The following is a 27,454-nucleotide window of genomic DNA, read 5'->3' as shown; positions in this document are numbered from 1 at the left end:
GGACCCCCAGGATCTCAGCCTCCGGTCAGGAGAGGCCACAACACCCCATGAGAGGGGATGCATCGGCATCAAAGGGCTGCAGACAAGCCAGGACAGCAAAGAGGGAAGAGGCGGAGGGGTACAGATGCCAGAGAGAAGAAGACAGCAGACAGAGACGAGGCAGAGTCAGGCAGCGCTCCCATCACCCCAGGAAGGTGCAGCATCCATCGAGGGCAGGGCGCTTTGGCACAGAGGGGACCCCACGGGAGCTCCCTGCCCCAGCGCATGAGTGGGAGCCCCTTTTCCCCCCATACCCCACCCTGACTGGGGGCCTCCTGGGGAGCTTGAGGACCTAGCTTGAGGGTCAGCCCAGCTTCCAGCCCAGCCTTACCGTCAGGCCGTGGGCAGTGGGAGCAGAAGCAGCAAGCGGGGGGGGGGGGGGGGAGGGCGTCATGTGGGGCAGCAATGGCAGTGCAGAAGAGGCAGGTTAGCGGGGGAGCAGGGGGGATGGGCAGCACACTTGGTTCCCATGGGCCAGACGCCTAGGGGAAGGACATTGGTGTGTGTCACCTCTCCTAGGGGCTGCTTCTAGGAGAAGGGGACGAACCATGCATGCTGCTTGCCACGGGGATGCAGGCAGCCGGCCCTGCCAGACCCGCGTGGGCAGAGCAGAGCCAGGTGGCCATGCACCCTGTACTGCTTGAGTAAGCAACCAGGCAAGAGAAGGAGCTTTATTCTGGGCATGGGCGAGGCACAGCCACAGTCTTGGGCACAGTCCCCATTGCAGTCCCCTTCACCAGGGTCTACCCCAGCAGTCAGCCACGGCACACAACCCGCCACGCACACTCGCAGCCGGGGCCCAGCTGGCCCCTGCCTCTCTCCTGCCCTCATTCCCACCCCATCGGCCCCATCACTCCATCCTCCGGCTCCAGATCCCAGCTCTTCCCCCTACACACACTATTATTTTGCACAGGCTAGCACTGACACCCCCTTCACACGCTGGGAATTAAATTATCCCCCTTGCAGGTGGAAATACTACACTATGGCAAGCTTGCAGACATTTTCCTCCCGTCTGGCTGAGTGCGGGCTGCGAGCAGCCACAATGGAGCTGCCGGGTTTGCCGGCAACAGAACAAGCTCCTGGCGCAGCCCTAGATCTGCCCATCACCTGGTACCTGCCTGCAGCAGACACATTGCTGGGGCACGGCTCTTCAGCTTTACCCCACGGCAGGGACCGGAGCCCAGCTCCCGCTGTACTCCCGCCAACCCCACTGACCCATCCTTCCCTTGGGGTGTTTGCAGGGGACAGCTCTGCCCCATCTCTCCTTTCTTACTGCCACAGAGAGAGATGCCTCCAAAACACCCTCCCTCCAGGCAGGGAGGGGAGCTCAGCCAGATGCTGCGCTAAGGCTACACTGGTACCTACAGTTTTCATCTCACTGGGTGGGCTGCTAAAAGTGCTAAGAATTAGGGAGTCCCCATCCATCAGTCATGCCTGGGCAGGATGGAGGATCCCAAAGCTCTGAAGATGGTCTCTATAGCAATCGCTCACCCACTGCAAACGCTGCGGCTGCCTTTGTGGTGGAGCAAAGCAGTTGCTTGAGACCCCCCCAACCTGACGATGGGAGGAAGAAAGCAGGGGTGAAAAAGCAGGGATGAAAAGTGAGCCTCCCAATGCCTTTTTGGGGGACCAACAGACCCAGAGAGGTGAATCCCTCATCCTTCCAAAATGCAGCTAGGGGGTTTGACTCACCCCAAAGAGCCCGGGTGTTGACCCTGCGCTGGCACCTGCCGTTCTGCTCACAGGACACAGCATGGCTGGGACGGGCTTGTCCCACAGGGTGAGATGGGGCACCGGGCCACCCACCCCTGCTCCCCAACTGGGACTGGGGCAGCCCCGCTGCCTGCACACCCCTGCAGAGCAGCGGGCAGGAGGGAAAGCCGCCTCCGAGCCCCACTCGCCTCTTGGGCCGCCGGGATTCGGGGCTGGGGACGCGGTACCTGCGCTCCTCAGGGCATAGCGGCACCAGGGTCCCATTTCTTCCGCACGGAGGGCCATGTCCAGAGCAGTCCCGAGACACTGGCTCTGGGCTCTGCTTGCACACTAATCGCTCGTGTCATTAGAGGGCTGGAGGAATAATGTAATTTATGGATGGCTTTTATTTCTCGCTAGCGTCATCTAAATACCCCAGAAATGGACCAGTTTAATTTCCTAGTGGCATAACATAAACATTTCTCTCCTTAACACCCAGGCAGGCGCCCAGCCCCAGGCTCAGCAGCCAGGCACGGCTGGTGCCTGCCCTTGCCCCACACTGCCGCACCGGGCCCAGGCATGGGCAGAGTCTGTCCCAGCTCACCCCAGCGCAGCCGGCCCTCGTCCCCCTGGCACACGGAGCCGGTGCCTGCTCTCCCTGCCGCTCACACTCAGGCAGCTTTCATTCACTCGGTCGCTCTCGCCTCTCACACACACATCCACGTGCCGCGCGCCGGCACAGCCCACGGCTGCTCTGGCTGGGGACCGGGGCAGCTGGGCACTGCTGGAGATGCCACGGGGTGGGGGGGGGGGGGGGGCTGTCACTGCATCCCCCATTTTCAACAGCTCTTGAAATGTAAAAATCATTGTGCTTCTGGGGAAGGTGGGGGGGGTTCTACCCTGCGGATGGCTGCGGGTCCTGCTTCCCCTTAGCCTTTCTCCTTTTGGAAGGGGGTATTGCTAACCCTTCTCTGGACACGCATAGATGGGTGTCTCATGTCCCCCACCCCTGCTTTTAGGGAGTGATGGGGAGGCAGCAGGACCGACCGGTGTTCCCATGCACACCAGCAATCGCTGGAACTGCCGTGGGGTTGTCACATCGCCTGACATCAAACAATCTCTCAGTTAACAGCTCTTGCATGGCAGATGTCCACCAGACCCTGATGGACCCTGATGGATGGAGGTCCCCAAGGCTGCAGGAACACCCCAAACTGCCCATGCATGTCCCCAAGCAGGGCTGAGCCACCAAACAATGGGCGCTGGCAGGGACCCTCCCATCTGCAGGGAGAGACTAAGCCCACACTGGCACTGCCAGCTCCACTGCTGGGCTTTGCTACAGCCCCAGAGGGGTCCTGGTTCCTCAACACATCCTCAAGGAACTGGGAGAGCCCAGGCCAGGTTAACAGGCAGGGGCTTGAGCTATTAAAGCCTCCCCAGAGCTAAGGCTGCATCCCCTCTCCTCCTGCCTGCATCACTTCTACGCTCTTTCTGGGAGAAAAACAACTTTCCCTCCACAGGGAGGGACGGCTTTGGTGCGTTCAGCCAACGCAGGGGAAATCGGTGCCACCGGGACCAGCTCCCTCCCTGGCTCTGCCCTGACAGGTCAGTGACCTGACAGCGATGGCAAATGAGTGACATGCTCTCCCAGGGCCTCCATTTCCCACACTGGGAAATGGGGCAGATGTTTCCAGCCTTATTCCCCAGAGGCTTCCCAGCAGCCCCATCCCCACGGGCAGGGGCCAGCACAGCGGCACAGCTCCCCTCTGCCCAGGTTCCTGCTGCACGGCTGGCTCGGAGGTAAGCCCAGGCATAAAAGGTCTCAGCCTCAGAGAGACTGGAATTTATTTTTAACCTCGGTTTGATTTAAATCCATATGGACATTTTAAAGTTACCGGAGAAACCAAAAGTTGTGTGTGGGTTCCAAGTTCCTACACAGCTCAAAAATATCTTCTCTGCAGCACGTTTGGGCAGGCAGCAAGCAGCGTTTCCCATGCGTGGGGCTGCTCAGGAAAGCAGAGCAGGGGTCCTGCCCTGCTACCACCACCTCCTTGAAACCCCAGAGCAAAGCCTGAAATCCACTCCAGACTGTGGCAGGAAAAGCACCACCGGGACTCAGGGGAGACGCCTGTGTACACACCCCAGTGCCTGCGGCACGAGGGCACCCAACCCCACCAGCTACAGACAGGTTCGGCTCTGTCGTGGGCCCCCGGAGACAGGTGGGAAGTGCTGCCCCATTTCACAGCTGCTGTGACGGAGGCCCTGAGAGGGGATGGGATTATGGGATTTGACCTGATCCATGGAGAGCAAGTGGGGAGGGAAGGGTGTCGCCAGCTCCAGCCCAGCTGCTTGGCTACCGGACGGGGGGGGGGGGGGGGGGGGGGGGGGGGGGGGGATGAGGTGCGACGGATGGACGGATGTATTGGTGGGATGTGGGATGCCAGGCAATAACCTGCTGGGGCAAAGGATGGAGGAGGATGCAATAGGGTCACAGCTGGGTCATATTTGGCCTCTCTGTCTGACAGCCACCCCAAGTCGGGGGCAGAGCATCTCTGGAGATACTCTGGGGGACACCAGGTGACAGGTGGAGAAGACACCAGGCTCTGGGGCACTGCGGGGGTTTGCTGACAAGGGTGAGCCTCTCCGTTCCCGTGGAAACCTGCGGCCGGGGTGCTGCCAGGCCACCCCAGGGTGCAGCGGGGGGTCCAAGGTATGGCAGAGAGACCCCAGCACCAAACCCCGGTGTCCCAAGGGGCTTGGGAGCAGTGGTGAGGTAGGGTGAGCTTGGGGGTGGCCAAAAGCATTTCAAGCAACCCACCCCCCGGTGGGGGCCTTTTCCCTGCAAACCTGCCTCGGGGCAACCTCCGTCCGGCTGGGACCGACCCTAACCCCCCCGCCCCCCCCCCCCGGAGCATTCTCTCCCCCGGCCCCGGGACTGTCCCCCTGCTCCAGCGCCAGGGTCGCGACCGCCCCCCCCCCCCTCTCCCCTCCCCGGGCTAAGGCGTGCGGCGAAGCGGGGCGGGCAGGGAGCCGGGGCTCAGCTGGGTCTGGAAGCGGGCGGGCCGGGGTGCCCGGGGCCGGGTCGGGGTTCCCGGGGCCGCCCCCGCGCCGTGGTCCCGAGCGGCTGCTGCACCTTCCCCGGCGGGCGGCACTCACCCGTGAGCTGGTCGTAGGAGCCGTCCAGGTCGCGGGAGTCGGACAGGCTCTCCTTCCTGCCCTTGCTCCGCATCTTCCCGCCCCGCCGAGCGGCGGGGGGAACCGCGACGGGGCGCACGGGCTCCGCCGCCGGGCAGGGGGGGCCCGCGCCCGCCGCCTCCCCCCGCCCCGCCGCCCGCGGCACTCACCGCGGCAGCAGGAAGGGGCCGGCGGTGCCGGGGAGCTCGGCTCGGTACGGCTCGGTACGGCAGGCAGGAGCGCGCAGCCGCCCCGTTCCCCGCCGCCGCCGCCGCCGCCGCCGCCGCCGGGGCTGGGCACGGCCGCCCCCTCCCTCCCGTCCTTCCCCGCCTCCTCCCGGGAGCCGCCGGCCCGGCCCCGCCGCCCTGCGCCGCGCCGTGGCGGGGAAACTGAGGCACGGCCGGGGGCGGCGGCGGCGGCGGGGGGGGGGGGGGATGCTAGAGACAGGGAGGGAGCTGCTCCGCGCTACACCGAGGTGGGCTCTCCGGCGGTTTGGGGGAGCCCCGGGAGTCGGGCACCGCGCAGGGACGGCCAAGGGAATGGAGAAGGCGCGGGGAAGCAGAAGGAGCGCAGACCCCCGCACCCCGCTGCGGGGCAGCGAGGACCCCCCAAGCCCTGAGTGTCGGTGCCCAAGCCGGCCTGCGCCTCGGGACCCCCAGGAGGTACAGAGGAAGAGGGACCCCAGCCCTGCCCAGTCCTGGGCGGCTGCTGCACATCCTGCTGGGGGGGAAGCTGGATGGGAAATCGGTCAGAGGCGGAGGGGATGTGCAGCGGCCGAGAGACGCAGCAGAGGTGTGGGGAGGGTGGCCCTGGTCCGCCTGCCTGCAAACAAGTGCAGGAGCAGATCCCCTCCGCCGCCCCCCGCCCCGAGCATGGGTTTCCCATTGCAGGGTTGGAGCCTTTAGCAGGATGCTTCCCCCCCATCTCCTGCAGCCCCAGGGAAAGGGTGAAGCAGCAACGCGCCTTGGGGGGGCTTCCAGGGGCACGGTGCTGCCGAGAGAGGAGCTCGCAGCCCCACCTGTACATCTGGCACCGGGGGCTGGAGGTCCCGCTGCTGCCTCTGGTTATTCGCTGCCATGTGTGCACGATGCCGTCCCAGGGGATGCGGACTGTACTGGAGAGTGCCCGCCATGGGCAAAGCCAGGGGCTTTTGTCATGCCATTGCTCGTGCACTGCCTGTTTGCACCGTGCCAGGGGTCCTGGGCACATCTCGGGGGCTGCCCAGCTCCCAGTGTTTCCCACCTCTCCTCCCTTCATCCTTCGATCTATGCAGAGAGGCAGAGGGGAGCAGGGGGTATGGGAGGAGGCAAAGCATCCCATCCCGATCCCTGCACCCAGCCTGGCCCTCCCAGCCCACGGGAGCTGCAGGGCAGACAGGGAATCCAGAGCAGCGAGGAGGGAGGGCCGCGCTCACGCGGCAGCATGTTGTCAGCGTGCTTTGGTGTCAAGCCATGAAAGAAGCCGCCTTAGCGAGGCAGCGATGCTTAGCAACTGCCTGGATCTAAAAATAAGAGCCATTTAGCGAGGAAAACGCAGCGGAGAAATGCTCAGAGAACTAAACACACTCTCCCGGCCCTCCCCGGGGCCTGGCCACCACCACAGAGCCCATGCGTGCAGCCCAGTTGGAGAGAAACTTGCGGGACAGCCCTGGCGATGCCCCCTTTGCTTAGCCAGAGCCCAGCCAGCCCGGGGACCCCCTTTGCTGCTGGGCTCGTCCATCCTGCTGCTCCTCGCCCTCTCCGTCCTCCTTCCTCCATCCTCTCCATCGCATCCTCAGCCACATCTTCTCAGCAGCCCCTGGGCACCAGCGGTGTCCCAGGGAGGTAGCCTCAGTCAGGAGGGCTGTATGAACGGTGCCCAGGCTCACTCGGCCCATCTCCAGCATCCTATGGGTTCATCCCACTGCAGACGTGGTGGGCCCAGCAGAGCTGCACGGGGGAAGTTTTCACCTTCTGCCATCCCTGGTCCATTGGGAGGCAAACATGGCTATTTTTATCCCAGCTAAGTGCTCCTGTTCCTGCAGGCAAGCGAGAGATGTTTTGCCAGACTGGGGAGAGGGGGGAAAGCTGGGTGGGTTGGTGGGTACCATGGGGTAGGATGGGGCAGCCCCAGGGCCAGGCTGACAGAGCCCATGCCCCCGCAGTGTAGAAAACAGGCGATGCAGCTTGCTTCCTCGCTGGCCACAGCTTCTTTCCTTAGCAGACACAAGGGCTGGGCATCCTGCCAGGATTCTCAGCCTTTGAGCCTTTCTCTGCTTGGGAAAAATGCAACATCCTCCCCTAAATGTTCCTCCGAGCACTGGGAGCCACGGGTCTGCAGGACGCCAGGGTGGGAGCAGCCCACTGCCGGCTGCTGCTGCCTTTGTGCTGCGGGAACAGGTCCAGTGCCTGCCCACCTGCCCAGACCCAGGCAGGGACCCTGCTGTGCGTACGCTGGGTGCAGGGACACCTTGGTAGTCACGTCTGGCCAGGGACAGGCATGGCAGCAAAGTCACCCTGGAGTACAGAGAGTATCCTTTGCAGCACGTCTTACCGGGACGTGCAGCAGATGCAGAAAGGCTGGTCCAGGCTGAGGAAAATCACCTAAGCGGTGTCCGGGGCTTTAATCAACGCTCTTGTGCCTTGCACAGCCCCGCTGCCCCTGGCCATGTCCACCACAAAAGCAATCAGCAGGTCCGAGGCAGGCAGGAGCCATCCGCAGGCAGGGCTGGTGGTCTGTACTGCTGCAGGCACTGCTGGATTAACTGTTTCCAGAGGATGGGAAGAGCTCCGGCGGCTTCCGTGAGCCCAGGTCCCAATTACAAGGGGTAACTGGGAGGGAGGGTCATGCCCCAGCTAGCCAAGAAGTGGCACAGGCTCCACAGCAAATGGGGCACAGCTCGCCGTGAAGCCCATACCCTGATTCCCAGGGCCCGGGAAGTGTGGAAGACAGGCAGGTGGCCAGATCCGGCCTGCTGGGGTGGGCAGGGGTCCTGTGGAAGCACCCAGGTCCCCTAACTCATCTCTGGGAGAGCAGCAGAGAGCCACAGGGGGAACAGGGCCATGTAAACCAGCCCCACGGCTTGGCACAGCCAGCAGCGGGGTGGGATGGGGATGGAGAACGGGGGGGCAGGTGACAAGAAGAAGGTAAGCTGGGGGCACGAGGGGTGCTGCGCACTGAGGCGCACCCCGTGCTGTGTGCTGTGTGTCTCTTGGAGGCAGGGTGTCCCCGGGACCACCCATCCACTCTCGCCGTGATGGAAATCACCCGTTCACATCAGCCTAGGCGTGAGGCACGTTCTCTAAGTGGCCCATCCATCACCCTGTCAGCGGCAGCGGCGCTTCAATAAAGGACATCTGCACGGGATTAACGCTGCTCCCCAGGCAGCAGAGCTACAGCCAGGAACGGCTCTGAGCCGGGACGAGAGGGGCCAGGAGGTGTGCACGGGGCCACGCTGTCCAGGGGGCTTGTTTGTCCCCAGGTCAGCATGCAGCCAGCGCAGCCTTGTCAGGAGTAACCGGGGAAGGGGACAAGTTTGGGGATGCTCCAGTGCTGCCCGGAGCACTGGATGCCGAGTCCCGCTGCAGGCAGAGCTGTGCCAGGCTGCCTCCAGCCTCGTCCCGACCTAGGCTAGACCAAGCTGAGCCCACTCACAACCATCCCTGTTCCTCTCCAGGACACCCACCCTGCAATATGGGGCCGATCCCTTCGGCTCATCCACGCCTCCAGCTCCCCTCTGGGAACCCTCGGGCTCTGGGGGAAGCAGCCTGCTCTTAGCTGCTGCTGCTGCATATCCCCACTCAGGCCTGCTGAAAACCCAAGGCTCGACACAAAGCCCAAGATGATCCCAAACTGCTCCCATCCATAGAAGCAAGAAGAGCCTGGAAAGGTGGCGGGAGCACTGGGGTCTGCACCCCACTGGGCTGGGGTAGAGGGGCCTCTTCCCCCCCCCCCCCCCCCCCCAGGGACGAGCCCTGCAAGCCCTCTGCAAACAGCCTGCTGTGGCTGTTATAAGGGGACTGGGAGAGGGAAAGATGCAATTTAACACTTCATTAGACAACCACAAGGCATCGATCTGCCCTACCAGCCTGCGCGTTGTCTAATTGCATATCTCCATTCTTATTAATTCTATCGGAAATGCAGAGAGCAGGACTTGGGAGTCTGATCCTATCTTTAGGAAATTTCAAACAGAGATGTAATTGCCAAGTGCTCTAAATCATGGTGCTTTATCCACTGTTAACAGTATTTTAAAGCCATGGTCATCAATAGCAGTCCTCGGGATGTGCTCTCATCAGATGCCATTAATCTTATTTTGGCTGCGGTCGCCTGGTGCCTCTGGGCTCACATTTACACTTGGCAGTGAGGGACAGCTCTGCATCCACAGCAGAGAGGGCTCCTGGGCAGCTCCTGGGCTGGGACATGGGATGCAGCACCCAGGGGCCGGTTCCAGGAGCAGAGGGCAGAAACGGGAGCTCCTTAATCCAGCCTCACTCCTTGCAAAAATGCCAGCAAACAGCAGCCTTAGACAGAGATGAACAGCTCAGCACCAGGGGCTATTCCTCCCCCAGGACCCACGCAGCCCCCCAGCCTGGAGGAGGGATGCTCGTGGCTATGCAAGTGGCTGTGGGGGGGGGAGCTCCAGGCAGGGCAAATGGCCTCACTCAGGAATAAACCACAATATTGAGTACATCCACAGAGGAAATGGATCTGGGTGGCATGAGACCTAGATGAGCCCCTCAGTCTCTGCAGGCCTGGGGTCCTGAGGACTGGGGGAGCAGCTACAGCAGAGCAGCAGGTCCTGGGGAGGTGATTCCCCAGCAGAGCATCGCCCAGGACACAGGCAGCTGGGGCAGACAGGGGAGGACAAGTCCCATCTCTGCAACCCCCCCTGCAGAGACACACGGGTAGGTGGGAGCTGCTGAGAGCTTTGGCTGGGGGCGGGGGGGAGGATTTCAGCTGCTGTAAATCTTGCAAAGCTAGAGGAGGAACAGATGCCTGCAAGCTGCTGGGTGAGCCTTGCAAGCAGGAATGATGCAGAAGAAAGGGAACCTCCTTTGTCAAACGCAGACCAGCAGGTGGGAGAAATCTGGATGTGCAGGAGGGAGAAAGGACTTTGCATCACACTCGGCATCCTTGAAAGCTGGTCACCTGCCTCTGCCCATGCTTCCAGCAAGGAGGGAACTCCCCGGCACGGCCCCACTGCGGGGCAGGCTGCGGGGGGCTCCGTGCCCACCCTGAATATTTCTCTGCCACTTCTGCATAACAGATGCAAAACCTGTGTGAAGAAAAGCACTTGTTTTAGAGAGGGGAGACTGGACTGGAGCATTACTGGATTCAGGAGGTACCCCAAGTATCAGGAGCCCTCCCGGCGTTATAAAGCATCTCGTGTTTGTGTGCTCAGTGCCTGTGGGCTCGGCTTTTATTTAAAGAGAATGAGATACTATTTCCAACCTTCACTTACACCATGCTGGATGCCACACCAGGGGGCCTTTCAAGTAGTTCAGGCCTGCTGTGAAATGGGTGTGCATCGCTGTCATGAGCGAGTCCATGCTGCGGACACGTGTCCTCCTGCTTTGCCAGGGCAGGGCCCCGTGCCCGAGCTCACCTCCGCGGGAGGTGAAATCCACACTGCGACTGCGGTCTCAGCACACTGCTCACTGTTGTCCATCCCATCTCATTGTTCTGGCAATGGCCACAGCAGAGGGGCCGAAACCAGGGCACGGGGGCTGGGGAGGTGCAGACCGGTGCTGCTGGCGCACCACTTGGCTGTGGGAGAGCAACCGGCTTGGAGCTGCTGAGCACAGCGCAGCCACGGGTCATTAGAGCATCCTCGCCCCTGTACGCCACCGGGAGGGCTGTGGTTGAACCCTGGAGCAGAGGGACTCCAGCTAATTAGTCACTAATAGCTTCAGAGAGGAAATGAGCAAACCCAACCTGTGCATCCCTGTAGCAGTGACCCGTGGGCCCTGGGACCCAGGCAGGCTGCACGTCACCGAGAAATGGTTGAGGGTTCATCTGTCAGAGTAGAGCTGGAGAACCAGCCCAGCCCAGTGGATGTCCATCTCCCTGCAGCCTCCTCAGCACCTTCGTGCCCCCACGGGACTCCCGGGAGCTCCCAGTGTCTGGCAGCAGCCTGGCAAGGCTTTGAGCCGCGCTGCAGCGAGCGGCAAGCCCGGCTCATTTAATCTATTCAATTGGATTCAATTTCCAGCCACATGATTCAATTAGCCCCGGAGGGACAGCACAGGAGAGCCAAGGCCACGGAGCATGGCCCTGTCCACGCTCCAGCAGCCGCTGAGCTGGGAGAGGGGAGCACGGCGTGGAGCCGCAGCGGCTGCTCCGTGCGGGGGCCAGGTAGGGGCCAGGACCCTACGCTTGTCCCTCTGGGACGTGCTGAGATGATGGGGGCTGCAGGGGAGCCCTGTTCTGGCAAGCAGAGGCAGGGGCTCGTCTGTGTACAAGCTGCTGGTCCCGAGTCATGTGTGGGCAGCTGTAGGGCAGGGGCTGGGGGCCTGTCCTGAGCATCTCCCTCTACAGTCAGTCACAACCCTGAGAGGTGACAGCCACTCTGGGTCAGATTCAAGGTCTGCACCCCTGAGCACCTGCCAAGGGTGGCCTAAAGATGCTTTAAAAAGACAACAAGAGTGAGGCAAGCATCCAGCAATGCTCCCCCAAGGGTGCTGCCTGTCCCATTAATTTGGGGTCACCCCTTGAGCCTGCCCCGTGTCCCCCTGAGCTCACCCATACTGTGCTGCAGTGGGGAGAACCAGGGCTCTGACCAGCACGAAGGTCTCTCAGCAGCCCTGGGGAAGGCCAGATCCTACAGGCCTTGCAACAGCCCTTCTCCAGCCTCCTGGCCCAGACTTTCATTCATCATTTACCTTTCTGTCTGTCCTCCCCCTGAAAGCATCAGCAAAGGCATCAATAAATTTCCACTAGGGGAAAAGCCCATCTTATCCTGGCCTCTTTGGATGTCTGCACCTCCCAAAGCTGGGCTTTACCCCTTTCCTTTCAGGTTACTGCAACAACTCATCTGCCAGAAAACCCCCATCACTTCCACAGGGACAAACTTCCATCCAGTACAACCCTGCTCATCCCAACAAGTATCGAACAAGAAAACAGAGCCCAGAAAACAGGAGGTGAGAATAAATATCCACGATGCATTGCTGCTGACACCGAGATGGAGAGCTGCTTGCGAGTGCTAAGAGCCAGCTGTAAATCTTACCACAGACTGCTGGCTGTGCACCAGCCCCAACATGCACGACGGCAGCCGTGACTTGGCAGGGGTAACAGCATCTCCCTCTGCCCGCCGTGCACGCGGCTGGGAAGAATAGCAGGTCCAGCCCAGGAGGGAAGCATGGGGAGGCAGATGGAGCACACGGGTTGATCCCCTGTGCAAGTGCCATCTAGGAGATAGCTCTCCCCAGGACAGCAAACTTCTCCTCCAAATACCCACCATGCAAAGCCTGGCAGGACCCCAGAGAAGGGGAACAGTGTCCAATTCTTCAGGCAGGGAGAGAAAAGTATCCCAACGGGCACCAGGACATGCTCACGTGGATGGCAGCTCAATCCTACAGTTACAACCATGTGGATGGGATCACAGCAGGTAACAGCCATGACAAAGAAGAGGACAAAGAGGCTTACAAACAAAACAGAGCAAGTGGGTGAAGGTGCACCCTACTCTCTGGCCGCTGTACATGAGACTCAGGGGTCTGGTACTACCTGCTCCCAGCACCCCCAAGGAGCAGCCAAACCATCACATGGAGCTGACAGCCTCCACCAGCCTCCCATCGGTACCCTGTGCCAAGGCATGGTGCCTCCTCTGACAACCCGCAGCCCAGGTAGGGGACACTCAGCTCCTGAGGACCTGCACCTCTCGTGAGTCTGCATGAAAAATGGGTCCCATAAGAGCTAGGGAAGAAGAGACAATACCAAAAATCACAGTGGCATTTACAAATCAATTCTTAATAACTCCCTCCAAAGTTTAGCTCAAACTCAATTTTTCTTCTCTAGAATTTGGTCATTAGTTTGTAAAATATTTGTCTCCCTGCAGCGGGTGCCTAATTTAAAGTCAGCAATCTGATTTCTCCCCACACTCCCCAAACCTCAGAAACAGCTCTTCCAGTAATAGACTGGGTTATGAATTAGATATAATAAAATACACTCAGCTGGTCAGATCAGATACAGGAATGTTTGGGGCCATCAGCCATGTGCTGAGGTTGAATGTTGGAGTTAAACGACTTCCTGCTCAGTTCAAGCTGGCCTCAAAACACAGGTGGTAGTAGGGTGTTTACTAAAACAGGCAAATCTGCAGCAGCATCTGAGAGCAGGAGTTTGCGGACACCAGCAAGGTTTGGCAAGGTTTTGGTAGCGGGGGGGGGGGGGGGGGGTTACAGGGGTGGCTTCTGTAAGAAGCTGCTGGAAGCTTCCCCTGTGTTCGAGAGAGAGCAAGCCCATACTAGCCGGCTCTAAGACGGAACCGCCGCTGGCCAAGGCCGAGCCTATCAGTGATAGTGGTAACGCCTCTGTGATAACATTTTTAAGAAGGAAAAAAAGTTGGGACGGAGAGAAACTGCCGCCGGAGTGAGGAGTGAGAACATGTAAGAGAAACAAGCCTGCGGACACCAAGGTCAGTGAAGAAGGAGGGGGAGGAGATGCTCCAGGCGCCGGAGCAAAGATTCCCCTGCAGCCCGTGGGGAAGACCCTGGTGAGGCAGGCTGTCCCCCTGCAGTCCAGGGAGGTCCACGGTGGAGCAGATCTCCACCTGTAGCCCGTGGAGGACCCCACGCCGGAGCAGGTGGGTTCCCGAAGGAGGCTGTGACCCCGTGGGAACCCCGCGCTGGAGCAGGCTCCTGGCAGGACCTGCAGATCTGTGGAGAGAGGAGCCCACGGAGCAGGTTTTCTGGCAGGACTTGTGACCCCGTGGGGGACCCGCGCTGGAGCAGTGTGCTCCTGAAGGACTGCACCCCGTGGAATGGACCCATGCTGGAGCAGTTAGTGAAGAACTGCAGCCCGTGGGAATGGCCCACGTTGGAGGAGTTCGTGGAGGACTGTCTCCCGTGGGTGGGACCCCACGCTGGAGCAGGGGAAGAGTGTGATCAGCCCTCATCCTGAGGAGGTGAAGCAGCAGAAAATAACGTGTGATGACCATAAACCCCATCCCTGTCCCCCTGTGCCGCTGGGAGGGGCTTGGTGGTGAAATCCGGGAGGGTAGTTGTGCCCGGGAAGAAGGGAGGGGTGGTGGGAAGGTGTTCTGAGATTTCATTTTATTTCTCATTACCTTGCTCTGGTTGACTTGTAATAAATTGAGTTAATTTTGCAAACTGAGTCTGTTTTGCCTGTGACGGTAATAGTGAATGATCTCTCCTGTCCTTATCTCGACCCACGAGCCTTTTGTTATATTTTCTCTCCCCTATCCAGCTGAGGATGGGGGAGTGATAGAACGGCTTTGGTGGGCACCTGGTGTTCAGCCAGGGTCAACCCATCACAAGAGCATCATACCGTGCACAGGTAGATCTCTACATCCCTCGCTCACAGGCTCTCAGCCGTGCCTGTGTTTTTCTTACTGGCAGCCCCAGGGGCACGTAAGAGGCGGAGGGCTGCTGGCTACTGGCTCATACCTGCAGCCTGGACCAAGGAGGTGGCACTGCTGAGTGGCACCACAGCCTCCCTCGCAACAGGCAGGAAGAGCCCAAGGGCCAGCGACTACCCTGCTGCAGCTAGCATGCCACCAAACGGTGATAGGGCCACCCCCATAACAACCCCACTCTCCCCTCTGTGAAGGACAAACACTGCACACTCTGGACAGGCAGGGCTCTGCTATTTATTGAGCTCTAGGTTTGTATGTACATCCATTTACAGTGCTTGGTTCGGCGACAGCATGACAAGAGGACGCGTGTCACAGTCTTACCCAGCTCGATCTTGGGTGACGGCTGACTTCAGGAGCTGCTCCCAGTCACAGCCTGGGCTTCTCAGTCCACCCCAGCAAGGGAGCGCCCTGGAGGAGACGAGACCTTCGATAGCTGAGCCCAGAGCAAAAAGCTGAAAATCCCGCAGGTTGCGCAGGCAAAGGCAGACTTACCCCCAACTCTCTCACCTATCTGTCTAGTCTCAGCCTAAGCAGGATCAGAGAAAAGGAGGCATGTGGACAGCCGGGTGACTCCGTGCTCTGACAGCAGTGATGCTGGGGCTGCACCTCAAGGAAGCAACTCAAGCCCCCTTTAGAAGAAACTCCCCTCTCAGAGGAGAGAGCGTCTACCAAGAGCTCCCCACACATACAGACAACGGTGCTGTGTGATGCATTTTTACTTATTTGCCACTGGAGAAGCTGCCTCCTTCTACATGTCCTAGCCTGTTCTCAAGCAGAGTGATTTTATGGACCCTGCTTGCTCTCCCAAGCACCATCCCTCTGACATGTATACGTTTCCACACACTTGCATGGCAGGAAAGCAAATAAGTGCCTGGCTTAGCTGATAAAAGCCAGACAATTCCCTGCTGAGGCAAGTATCTTCTGTTGGGAGAAGCCAGTGCTCCCAAGGAAAACATACAGTCTTCATCGGTCGCTGTGCCCAGTGGGTTGCCAAGGACACAGTTTTCAGTTTCCCATGCTCATGGCAGGTAAAGATGAAACATTAACACAATTAACACACGTTAGCATGAATAAGCCTTGCCTAAAAATGGTAGTAAATGAGCATGACATTCACATCACTCACACCAACCTACAAGGCTAAGAGCAGGACTAGGCACTTTTTTTAAAAAACTGTTTTCTAGGGGAAAAAAAAAATGGATCTGGGATGTAAATAACTTCTCTGCTTCAGTCCACCAAGTCAGGCCAGATCCTAACATCACTGCTGGGAGCTGAAAATGCACGAGCAGGGAATGGGTGTTTATACTGCGTATTCCTGAGTTGGCAGCCTGACGCAGCACTCGGAACAGGCTCCGACGGACCTGGGCACCTCTGAAACACTGTCTCTGGAGCAGAAAGGTCTGCCTGTGCCCCAGAGCATCATCCCAGAACTCTTCCTTAGGAAGTTCTCAGTAGATTGTTGCTGCAAGTCGCTTGGTGAAGATGGGAGGGCAAGTGAGAAAGTAACTAGCTCTCCAGCTGCATTTTAATTACGTGCTACACACAAGGGAAAAATGAAGGTCACCAGGCACTTGCAAACGTGCAAGGCAGATGTCCCTGTGAGGAAGAGGAGGATTGTCACAATGCAGTCTCTGAATGGGCAGTAAGGGGAGTGGGGAGAGGGAGTCAGCCTGTCCTCTGCCCCATGAAAATGTAATATCTAAAAATGTCCCTCAACCTTAGAAACAGCAGAGATGAGCTGGACTACTGGAAGCAACAGTGACCCCAAGCAGAGCTGGTCTCCAGTTACAAAGTGCTCTGTTTGATGACCCATATTCTTGCATACTGGCTCAGACTGGACCCTGTACGCCAACAGCCTTGGAGGCAAAATTTCTCCTTCTCCAGCAATCTGATGGCTTGATTCAAGTGACACCTTCTGACATCAGGAGCCAGCAGTGAGCAGGGCCTGCTCCTTGGTGAAACTGTTTCATACTCCAAAGCCATTCCTAATGGGATGGCAGTGGATTTGACCCACATTGCGGGAGGGCAGGTTGATCCAGACTGATAGAAAAGAACAGCTCTCAGCTGGGATCAGAGAGCTTTCCCCGTAGAGCAGGCGAGCAATCTCAACCCAGAATTGTCTCACAAAGCTGGACTGGTTTTATTATTTTGGTTGTGAGCTCTCCCCAGCTCTGCTACAAAGGTTTCCAGTGCATCTTCCCTGAGGCTGTGGAGGGAATCTCCCATTGCTACGTCACAGGAATGGCTGCTCACCTCCATGGCACCTTACAAAATTGCTTCCTCCTCTTCCTCAACATGCCAATCACCTTTCCTCAGCCCCAGTCCTGTTGAAACACACGCCTTTGGGATCAAACACACAGCAGCAAGGTTCTCCCCTAAAAGAAATGCAGTCCCTTCTGCAGGCGGAAGGCGAGGGGCGACCAGCTGCAGATCTGTAGTGTCCCTGCCCAGACAGGCTCATCTCTGGTCAGCCCTGCACAGCAGCAGTGTCCCCGCCTCAAGAGATTGTAGAGAATTCCTTCAGCAGCAGTTCCTGGCTCAGCGTGTTGAAAGCAAGGTTCTTCCTCACATTGATGCTGATAGACCGAACCTGACAGAGACAAAACAAGATGTTTTAGCCAAGGGACTCTTCCTGGCTCCCCATAAGCATGGCAGCTTTGACACGGCTGACCTCCAGGTTCAGCATGAAACCATTTTGCATGCTGTTATAGCCCCAGACAACTTGCTGAAGCCAGCTCCGAGACTCCAGCTTAGCAAGAAATCTCTGAAGATTAGCTGCTTCCTGGAATAACAGGAATGTCTATAGTGACATCCCAGCAAGCAGAGTAAATTCCAAATGAGACAGGGATGGGAGAGGATGCTCTGTCTGGATGCACGACCTATGATGTGTTTCCTGTTCTGGGGCAGTGATGTGAAAAGTGAGCTCTTCCAGGTTGCAGCTGGAAGAGCATTTTTTCTACCAGTGCCCATTGGAGTGCCAGCCAGCATTCTCCTAGATCAATGCAGTGCCATGGCCTCTGTCCTGCTCCAGAACCTGCAGAGCCAAAGACATGGAGTCAAGGAAAGCACAGAGGCCATGCTATTCTGCTGTAAACGCAAATTATCACCCAAGCTGGCAGAAAACCATGGGTTCAGAGCCAGCTGTGTGTATTCTGTGCTGAGTGCCTTACGCTTGACGCTGGCTCACTAGCTGTCTCTGAAGAAGAGACACCTTTATCCTTTAATGATGCCCAGACTTCTGGTCACCCACAGAGTTTGTGAAGAAGAGCTGGGCAGCCCTGTTGCACAGCAGCTTCCCTTCCCCCTTCATGCCTGCAGACTCATTGGCCGAACACACAGGCCCCAGACTGGGCTCAGTCTCAGCTGCACTCAGCAACGAGAAAACAAAGTCAAACATCATCTGTGTCAGCGACTGTGCAGCAGTGACAGAAAGCAAAACTGACACAAGCTCATCCAAACAACAGGATTACAGTTCCCAGAGACTTGGAGCCTGTGATAATAAGGTTGTTGCTGACCTGGTTAGTGTTTTGTGCTTTTTAAAAGCACTGGGGGATGAATTATATAGAAGCAGAACAAGGAATCTGACACTGGGGGCTGGAACAGCAAGTTAGCAATGTTTATACTGCTGAGGGTCCCACTTGCTGCCCTGGTGAGGAAAAAAAGAGGGGAAAGGCAGAAAGCTCCCAAAAAGGCAGAATGTGTAAGAGTGGGAAGCAAATCAAAACATAGAAGGTTAACAGAGAAAGCTGTGAAATGAACCCCAGTGAGCCCCTTGCACAGACCCTAACAACCTGAGCAAGCTAGCAAAGATGTCTATGCTTAAAGACAGCATATTTACGTTTTATGGCATCTGCAGAAAGCACAAACTCTCCTTCATCAGGATGCTTGGCAGAGACTCCATGTATCTTTGCTCCTTTGGAGCACCTCCTGAACTCTCTTCTCTGGGTGTCTTTTGACCTACTCCTTACTGAAATAGTTTGGGATCATGTCTTGTAAGATAACCACAGGTTATAGCCTACGTTAAACACCACTGCAAGTGGTCTCCAAAACACTGGTTTGCACTGGGCTGTCTCCCAGCCAAGGAGACAGGACCCTCACTGGCAGGTTTTGGTCCCAGTCCTACCAAGTGCTCCCCACCTCAGCGATCCGGTCAGTTCTGACAAGAGGGGAACAACAAAGCTAAACAGATGCGGGGAGTCCTCTGCCCTGGGGAACGTGACTGCCTGCAGAAAAGGGGCAGATGCTACATGTAGTGTAAGCCAGCATCCTTATTCTGACTAGAAGCATTTCTATGGGTTCCAGCAACAGAAAGAACAAGCAGAAATAAGCTCCTGGCCTCAGAAACTGCTGCCAGGGGCCAGGCACCTGCAGCAGAAGATGCCCAACTTGTATACACATCAAGGTCTCCAAGAAGGATGTGGTGGCATTCTCTACAAGCCCAGAAAGAGAGGCTGGAGTGGCTCATGATGAGAACACAGGGCTTAGCAGAAACTGTAGCTATGGGGTAGAGCACAAGAAATTAAGCCTGTTTAGTTTGCAAAGAGAAGGTTTAGGAGGATAGAGCAAACACTCTCCAATATGTAAAATGAGGTCAGAAAGAGAAGAGTGAGTAATATTTCTCTGGCTCCCCAGGGATGGGGCAAGAAATACTCAGCTTAATTTAAGACAAAGAAGATTTACATCGGAAAAGAGGAAATACTTTCAAACCTATGGGTTGTGAAGCAGTGGAGTAGTTCACCTGGGGCCATCATGGAGCTCTTTTCACTTAAAGACAGCTTCAGGTTTCAAGAGGAGCTTAGACACAAACTTTGGTCAAGAGCAGCCTAGATGGATTTAGATCTGCTTTAACACAAGTTGGGGAAGGGGGTGGGCATAATAACAACACACAAGATGACTCCAACATTTCGACAAATCTCTGCCCAGCATTTCTTCTGCTTTGAGAAAGCAGGCAGCTCTGAGCCAACCAGTTTAAAAGGTAAGAATAGCTCAAATTAAAGTTAAATCAAGTTATCTCCAGCACCAGGGCTCAGCACAGGGAGTCAGAGCTCATCTCCCTTTTGGGGTTGGAAGACCAGACGGCGACACAAGGAGGTGTCAGCCTGTAACAAGGATAAACTTCAGAAGCTTCCTGCAGTCTGGCTGAGCTGTTCCATCCACAAGGCTACATCCCAGGACTACTCCCAGCTCATGGTGCAGCGAGAAGCCCAGGCCTGCCTGCCAGCCTGGAAGCTTCCAGAGTTCTACGGTGTTCTTATACAAGGGGCCAAAACGAGCCTCAGAAAGTAAGCTCAGAGCTTTAACATTCATTCTGCAAGAAAGTAAAAGCAGAGCACATGTCCTCTTGCTTCTGTAGGGAGCATGCTGGAGCACACTAGGGCCAGAAGAGCTTTTAAAAAGTTGTTTTCTCCTATTAGAAGCTTGGATCATGTTTAAACCACAGACTTTGAAGAAATGGAAAATGCATGAAATGCTGACATCACCTGGAAAACAATGAGCAAATGAAAGAATGGATGAAGCAGTGGCACCAACCATGTGAGGAAAACATTAATCAGTTCTAGTTTTGTGTCATTATAGCTGGATGTGTGCAACACTGTACAGACATTCCCATTTCGCAGCAAGTCCCATCAATTAAACTTGTTTCCAATCAACAAGAAGCTCTTAGGAAATTTGTACAATGGGAGGAAGGTTTACACTGACTACTACATCTAATTAAAAGTCAAATTAGTGTAATTTGCCCTGCAGAAATCAATCCCTAATCAGACTATTTTGAGACTCTGCTGAAACCTATCCAACTGCAAAGACAGTGAATGTTTTGGAAAGATGCTGAATCTCTTTCCACGCATTCCTCCAGCTGCAATGTAAGGGTCCAAAAGCTCACATCCAAACCATTCATTCTATCAAAGCAGCACAGACCTCAAATGACATCCCTGAGGGTTCAAAGGAAAAGAAATAAAAAGTGTTAGAAAACTTCCTAACTTACTTCCTTTAGCCCCTCAAAGGCAGTACAACAGGCCGGAAAGCCCAGTTGATAAAACACTCTGCACATCACCTTCCACCACAATGTGGCTGCAGTATTGCAGGCCTTTGAAAGCTTCTTTGAAAAGGGAATGGGAGAAGAAAGCGGATTTTTCTTTGGGATTAGCAAGAAAGAGCAGCACTGAGGCAAAGCCAGAGAAGTGAAGCAGTGCATTAGCAAAGCACGTCAAAGGAGTGAGAACAAGATTTCTAAGCATAAAGGAGCCAAGAGAATGGCTTGGGGAAGTTTCTGCTCACCCACTTAATGGCAGCACAGAGAGATGAAAAGGCAGCCTAAAAGGAAAATGGTTCCTGCGTGTCATTCCCCACCAAGAAGGATCTGCTTTAATGCAATCACACAGATAGAGGTAAGAAAACCAGGCAGAATCTGGAAAGAATTATTTGCAAAAAGATCCTGTTCAGGAAGACCTGTTGGGACCAGCATGAGTTTGGAAACCATAGTGGAAACCTGTGGTTCACCACCAGCCCTGCTCCTTTGGCAGAGCCCACAAAGAAAATTGTGGCAACTTCACTCTGGCCCCACCATGAAAACCTGCAAACCTCAGCAGTTAAACACAATGCATCGGGTAGGGGGATATTATCCAACATCAGACCAGCAACAGAAGCCGAAGTAAAGACTCAGAAGCCTCGCAAAAAGGAAGCCAAGCACCTGGTTTGAACAGGATATGGGGAGGACAGGGCAGACTAGGACCTTGTTGATGAGTTGTTCAAACAATTAATAAAGCCATCAGTTACTGTGCACCGAGAGGTAAAAACAGTGTGGAGGACAAGAGGCCAGATGAGTTTGCTGAAGACAAATCATAACATATCAGGTTGATTTCCTGCTGTGTTGAGGGAATGGCTTAATGGAATGCAGGGGATTTTCTGTAGCTGTGAGTAAAGAACATTTAATAGGGTCCCAATTCTCAGGGCATCTAGAGAAATGTGGATTAAACAGATTCACAACTGGGTCAAATCAGCACATTTAGACAGTAATTATTCAGGCTTTCATATGCTCTTGAGGAGAGGGTCCCAGGGGTACCTGGACAGGCAATTTTCAGAAGGGAGTTGAGGAGGGACTGGTTATGCTAAACAGATTCTTAAGTGATACAAAATCGGGATTTGGGAAAAAAACCCATCAGGCTAGGAAGAAAATAATTTTAGCTGAAGTGTTTGTAGCTGTGATGATCTTAGGAATGAGAATGTCATTTTAATCAATTGGCATGATCAGCCTGAGTGTCTGCCAGGCCACGTGGAAAGCAGGGCATGCAGGAAGCAGAGCAGTCATGTGGCCAAAAGGCTGGGGAAGGAGATGCTGGCTGAAGTGGGCAGGAGCCCTTGGGACAGAAGAGATGACAACAGAAACATGAAGGCATCTTATTTCCAGGGTACAATAACAGGAGAAGCTAGTGTCACAGGAAGGCTATGGCCAAATGTCTTTGCATGTATTCCAGATGTGGTACTAAACAGCAGGCCAGAGAAACAAAAATAGGCACAAAAGAACACAGAAAAATGGCATGAAAGTGATTGCAAGTGGTTTTGCCCGTATACTACCCAATGGCAGTGCTGGAATGACCCAAAAAACATTAAAAAGCATTCTGTAGAAGGAAGCAAAACCAATTCAGGCATGCTTGCTCTGGAGCAGAGTAGACAGAGGGAGGTATAACATTCCCAAACTCATGCAGACTCGTGACGGAGTGGGCAGGCATCAATTACTCATCAATCACCAAGGACAGAGCTGGGAGAGAGAATCAGCTCTCAAACTGGTGGAGAAGCTGCCAGAGTTAGAGATCTCTCCCTTTGCTGAAGCTGTAATGATGCAAAAGTGAGGAAAAACAGGCTCCCCTCAGATACTAGCCACTACAAAAACATTGCCTCCCTCGTGATGTGGCTGTCGGACAAGAAAATGTTGCATCAGGGCTCTCTGGAGCAGAGTGAGCAAGCTGGCTTGCTGAAGAATATCACTACCAACCCGAATTATTTGGACTCAGTTTTGTCTTTGCTATATTATTTTTGTGAGGCTTCCTACCATTAGTCTTCTCCTCTGGCAGAAGGAGACATTTCTAGGGAATGCCTTTGCTTTCTTTGCTTGGGAAGCCTATTTTGCGAGTGATTGAGGAAAGCAATGAGCAGGCACATATTTCACCAGCATCCCATATTCTGCTCAGTCCCATACTTTGTGGTCCCCTTAACAGCAAAAAGGCCAAGTTGCGCTGCACGATAAACCCAAAGTGGGAGGAGTCAGCTTCTCCGCCACGCAAATTTACCACCACAAAGCACAGTGGATCCCCATGGCTGAAGGGACATAGACTGACTAACTGGTTGGTGGCCTGAGCAGTCTGGTGGTTCCTCCCCAGCCATGAATCGCAGGGCAGGGAGCTCCAGGGAGCTTTCAGATCTGTTGAGACATGCAGTGTCCATTCAGATCCTATTCCTGCCCTGCCTTTGAAGGCAGCCCAATGGAATAACAGGGCTGCTCAGCTATACCCCAAATGCCACTGCCCAGGCCATAAGCAAAGGCTTTGGAAAAGGGTTGTTGATTCTGTAGAATCAAGGCATCTTACCAGCTCTTTGAAGAAGGCAGCCTCTTTATGCTGCTCCGAGTAGCGCTCATACTGGTCCAGTCCGTCCTGCAGTTTCAGGGTCAGCGTGTCGTAGTTGGACCGTACCACTTCCAAAACCTGCCAGAGACAGTCAATACAGGACAGGAGTCAGCAACCACAGACACCTCAGCACAGGAGGAGCAAGACTGAGATAGATCACAGCTCTGGCACCTGCTTTTGCAATATACATGGCTTTAATATGATTAATTTGATTCCTACCCCTACCCTTCTACTTCTCCTCTTGTCCTCCCAACAATGTAAACACTACCCTCAATTGCCCTTTTAGGCAGCTGGTGGCTCCCGCCCTTTACAGGACTGAATCATGTCCTTATATCCTTTACTCTAGGAAACCTAGACTTGCTTAGGGTTCCTTCAAAAGCTTGTTTCCTCCAAACTTTGCATGTGACAGTGGTACGCAGAGACACTCATGCAAACGCTTAGAAACAGGCTAGGGCCTGAGGTAGCAGAAGCCACATGGCATCATCCAAATGAGGACTGGGGGCAAAAAAGGGTCCCAGAAGTGGTTCCCAGGTGAGATGGTCACACAGCAGAGTCTCTTTGCAGCTCAGCTGTCTTCCAGCATTGCAGAGGCAAGCTAGGGGTAGGAATTAATATGATTTAATATTTAATATGGCAATATTTGGCTCATGACTAACAACACGGACGTGGGCACTAAAGTCTTCCTAATGCCAGTAAGAAACAGCCCTCAAATTTACAGAATTTCTCCATTCATGAGAACAGTGGAAGAGCCTATATCTACGACAGCAGCAGTTTTCAAAATACTATTATGTCACCAGGAGAAGTAGACATGATCTTATCAAATTAAGCAGCTAATTACCATGTGTACACCCAAATGTAACACAGTAGGCCCTATGCAAACACAGGTTTGCCTGACCCCATGGTCCTTCCAATGCTCGTTTTGCCAGCACACGTCCCTCCTGGCTTGCCAATCACCATTCACAATCTGCTGAACTGCCAGCTTCTACAGCTGCTCAGGTCAGCTTCCATACAGAGCACTGCACTTCTCTCCTGATAGGAACAAGCTTCTGACAGGCACTAAGAGAAGACCCACTGTGGTACAGACTCTGGTTTTGGAAACAGATGGAGACACGAATCCAGGTCTTCCCGCCCAGGAGATATTTTATTATCTGCCTTCACCGCAATCAAAGCATTCCAGCTTATATTACTGCCTTACTCTGCTCCCAGCACTGGGCTATACTTGCAAATTCATAGTTACATATCTCTGTCCTATTGAACTATTCATTTTCCTAACTAGGGAACACCCAGAGTGACTCCCACAATGCTTTTTAGCTTCAAAGCATTGCATGGACAAACACATTCCTCAAAGCATTTGTGAGATGGTAAGTAATCTTCCTACCAGGAACCATATAGCTCAGCACTCCTGGGCAAAACATATGCTTGAAACAATTCTCTTAAACACATGAACTTCTTTCTCAGGCTGTTACCATTTGATCTGAGAGCTAAACAGAGTGCCAACATCTGAGGTTTGCATTACAGCAGCCTCTGCTCATGAAAAGCCTCAGCCAGGAGGACTACATAGTATAAAGTGCAAAGGAAAAGGACTCTGCCTCAAGGCATCACAACTCAGATAAGATCCTAAGAAAAGCACTGCAGAGGATTTAAGACTACAGTGACCAGAACAATAAGGAACCCTTCTACTTCTCCTCTTGTCCTCCCAACAATGTAAACACTACCCTCAATTGCCCTTTTAGGCAGCTGGTGGCTCCCGCCCTTTACAGGACTGAATCATGTCCTTATATCCTTTACTCTAGGAAACCTAGACTTGCTTAGGGTTCCTTCAAAAGCTTGTTTCCTCCAAACTTTGCATGTGACAGTGGTACGCAGAGACACTCATGCAAACGCTTAGAAACAGGCTAGGGCCTGAGGTAGCAGAAGCCACATGGCATCATCCAAATGAGGACTGGGGGCAAAAAAGGGTCCCAGAAGTGGTTCCCAGGTGAGATGGTCACACAGCAGAGTCTCTTTGCAGCTCAGCTGTCTTCCAGCATTGCAGAGGCAAGCTAGGGGTAGGAATCAGCATTTTGCAATGTTATTTAAGAACAGCCTGTCAGCGTCCTGCTGCTGCAAGAGCACGCAGCCTCCTCTCCAGGACTTATTTCCTAATGCCTTTGTCAGCTCCACGGGCAGAGGAAGAACCCCTGCAATGACAGCCATCTCCAAATTCAGTCTGGCCTTCTTACTCCTGTGTACAGAAGCTGCAAGAAGTATCACAGAGCCAAGAGCAACGATGAAAGAAAGCCACCTGGGTACAGGAATAATTTACTCTGGGATACAACTATCCACTAGGGATGGAGAGTAATAGCATAATGCACTTTCTTTTGAGCAATACAGAATCTAACAGCTTGCATGAATCAGAGGGCCATCCTCCTGTCAATCTGAGGAAGCCAAGTTGACCAAGATTAATAAGCTGCAGGGGAGAAACCTTGTTTGAAAGGTGAGGAGTAGAACAGGCTTCTCCAGCAGTAACTCAGAGTGGAGGCATTTTATTCCCACTCCCCAGGAACCTTCCCTTGGGCTCCTTTTCAGCCACCTGTGCCCACATACACACAGTCATGCACAGTGCCACATAGGTCTGCCCAGACAATGGATGTACACGCTTCTCCATGAAGAATCAGGATTCCTCCTTACTAGCTCTGAGTAGAGAGATACTCAACAGAGGCATCCTCAAACCACGCTGCGGAATAGTAAACTCCGAGGGCAGCAGCGAGTTCTGTAAGCAGTATCCTTTAAATTGGCCCTCCTGTGTCACCTTTGAAAGGCAGCTAAAACTCAGTTTGATACTCTAGGAGGAGGACAGGGAAGGAACAAGAGGCCCCAAAGTCTCTACTGTGTTACCCACTACTTACCATAATCTCTGCAGTGAACTTGAGATCAGCTTATCCCCTTAGCTGTATATTTTCATTGGCTTCCACTCCTTATCTCATTTAATTATGAAATAGAACTTAAAAATAAAGGGTAAGTTAAAAATAAACAGCTTCTTCTCACTGCCTGGTAATTTCCCTTTCTTGCTGCTGCTGAGAAAAAAATGCTACGTGGGATCTGGGATAAACCCACTCACAGATCATTTCACTTCATACCCTATAATGGATAGGAACTGTTACCGAGATTAGGACCTGTCACCCTTGAGACAATTTCATCTGCTCTTTAAGATGCAGCTGCTAGACAGAGGAGAGGTTAAAGAGCAGCAGAAGGTATTAAGAGCATCTAACATGAAGGTTTGAAAGGCATCAGCTTTCTATACAGATGACAAAAACTCACATCCTCTGTGTAACAGAAGATTGCATGTTAGCATCCTTCACCCTTCTTACACACTGCTTTGACTTTTGCTCAGGAAAACTACTGCAGGGAGAATGCCCTTTCACATTAAACACATGAGATCTTTATCTGCACTTTTCTGCCAGATACAAAAGAACTAGAGGAATTTAATTTTAAGATTAAAACATTTCTCCTTCAAGGTCTTGTCTGACCTGGTCTTCCTAGAAGTCTCTATGGAAGACTAGAAAACATTAATTCCAAGACAGTGAAGTATGAATAACTTAAGAAGGAAAGGACTTTTAGCCAGACTCTTCCACACGGACTTTAAATAGATATTTGTTTATTTTAAATTTCACAGGCAGCTGGAAGAACACCACTTCTAGTGTCAGGCAAAGAAAGAAGAAAATGGACTGTAGATGATTTCCAAGGAGCTTCTCAGCAAGCAAGAGGGAAGATAAGATGTGATACTCCTCAGTTTGCAAGGATAAACATGCAGGGCAAACTTCTTTAAAAAAAATGCTTTACTGGATCTTTACAGTGGAAAAATATTAAGTGAAGAGGAGTCACAACCTAAATCTCTTTTTGTAGATTACCTTAGGGGGATCAGAGTCTTAAAAAAGCAGTATGACAGAAGTGAGCAACTCAGACATGGTCAATACAAGAAAAGTAAAGGCTGCTGAATTCCTTTCCTGCAGTTACCTGTATCAGCCCTAGAGGCTACATTTGCTCATTTACTCCACTGCAACAACCCAGAAGTCAGTGGACCTGCACCACTGTAATTTAAAGATAATTTGCCATCAGATTAACCCCCTGCCCCACCACTCACTAACTGACTGCTTTCCAGAAGTTCCAGAGAAACATTAGCCATACAGGTCCCTGCGTACATGTCCCCAAACCAACCTTTCAGGAGCTGCTCTGAACAGCAAGTGCTTTCTGTGGCACTCAGGTTTCAGCTTGCTCCTGCAGCTACAACTGCCCAGGGCCCATAACTCTCCTTCCCCAGTAACGACAACCTGTGAGTAAAGGCACCCCTCAGGGTAACATGGCAGGGGGGCTGGCTTACAACGGAGGG

General features: G+C 54.2%; 2 protein-coding genes across 11 annotated transcripts in view; both read right to left on the bottom strand.

The window, feature by feature from the left end:
• Positions 1 to 5,198, bottom strand: part of KCNIP2 (potassium voltage-gated channel interacting protein 2) — a 48,669-nt gene extending 43,471 nt beyond the window's left edge. For 2 of the 4 annotated variants that reach the window (XM_049809936.1, XM_049809942.1), the window contains exon 1: positions 1,980 to 2,244. In XM_049809936.1, coding sequence (XP_049665893.1) covers positions 1,980 to 2,037 — 58 coding nt within the window. In that variant the 5' untranslated portion in view covers positions 2,038 to 2,244. Of the gene's footprint in view, positions 1 to 1,979; positions 2,245 to 4,884 lie in introns of those variants that run through there. The other 2 variants (XM_049809940.1, XM_049809935.1) reach the window with 2 other exon arrangements.
• Positions 5,199 to 14,684: 9,486 nt separating this feature from the next.
• Positions 14,685 to 27,454, bottom strand: part of ARMH3 (armadillo like helical domain containing 3) — a 130,760-nt gene continuing 117,990 nt past the window's right edge. For 6 of the 7 annotated variants that reach the window (XR_007507231.1, XM_049809913.1, XM_049809915.1 and 3 more), the window contains 2 exons: positions 23,047 to 23,163; positions 14,685 to 17,057 (listed from right to left, as the gene is read on the bottom strand). Coding sequence is in view for 5 of the 7 variants with exons in the window: in XM_049809913.1 (XP_049665870.1) it covers positions 16,965 to 17,057; positions 23,047 to 23,163 (210 nt within the window). In the remaining 2 variants the exon portion in view is untranslated. Of the gene's footprint in view, positions 17,058 to 23,046; positions 23,164 to 25,973; positions 26,069 to 27,454 lie in introns of those variants that run through there. The other variant, XR_007507230.1, reaches the window with a different exon arrangement.

The sequence above is a fragment of the Accipiter gentilis genome, chromosome 9 (assembly GCF_929443795.1).
Source record: "Accipiter gentilis chromosome 9, bAccGen1.1, whole genome shotgun sequence".
Lineage (NCBI taxonomy): Eukaryota > Metazoa > Chordata > Aves > Accipitriformes > Accipitridae > Astur > Astur gentilis.
The sequence above is the reverse complement of the archived record's forward strand: the minus strand, read 5'-3'. Positions and strand labels throughout refer to the sequence as shown.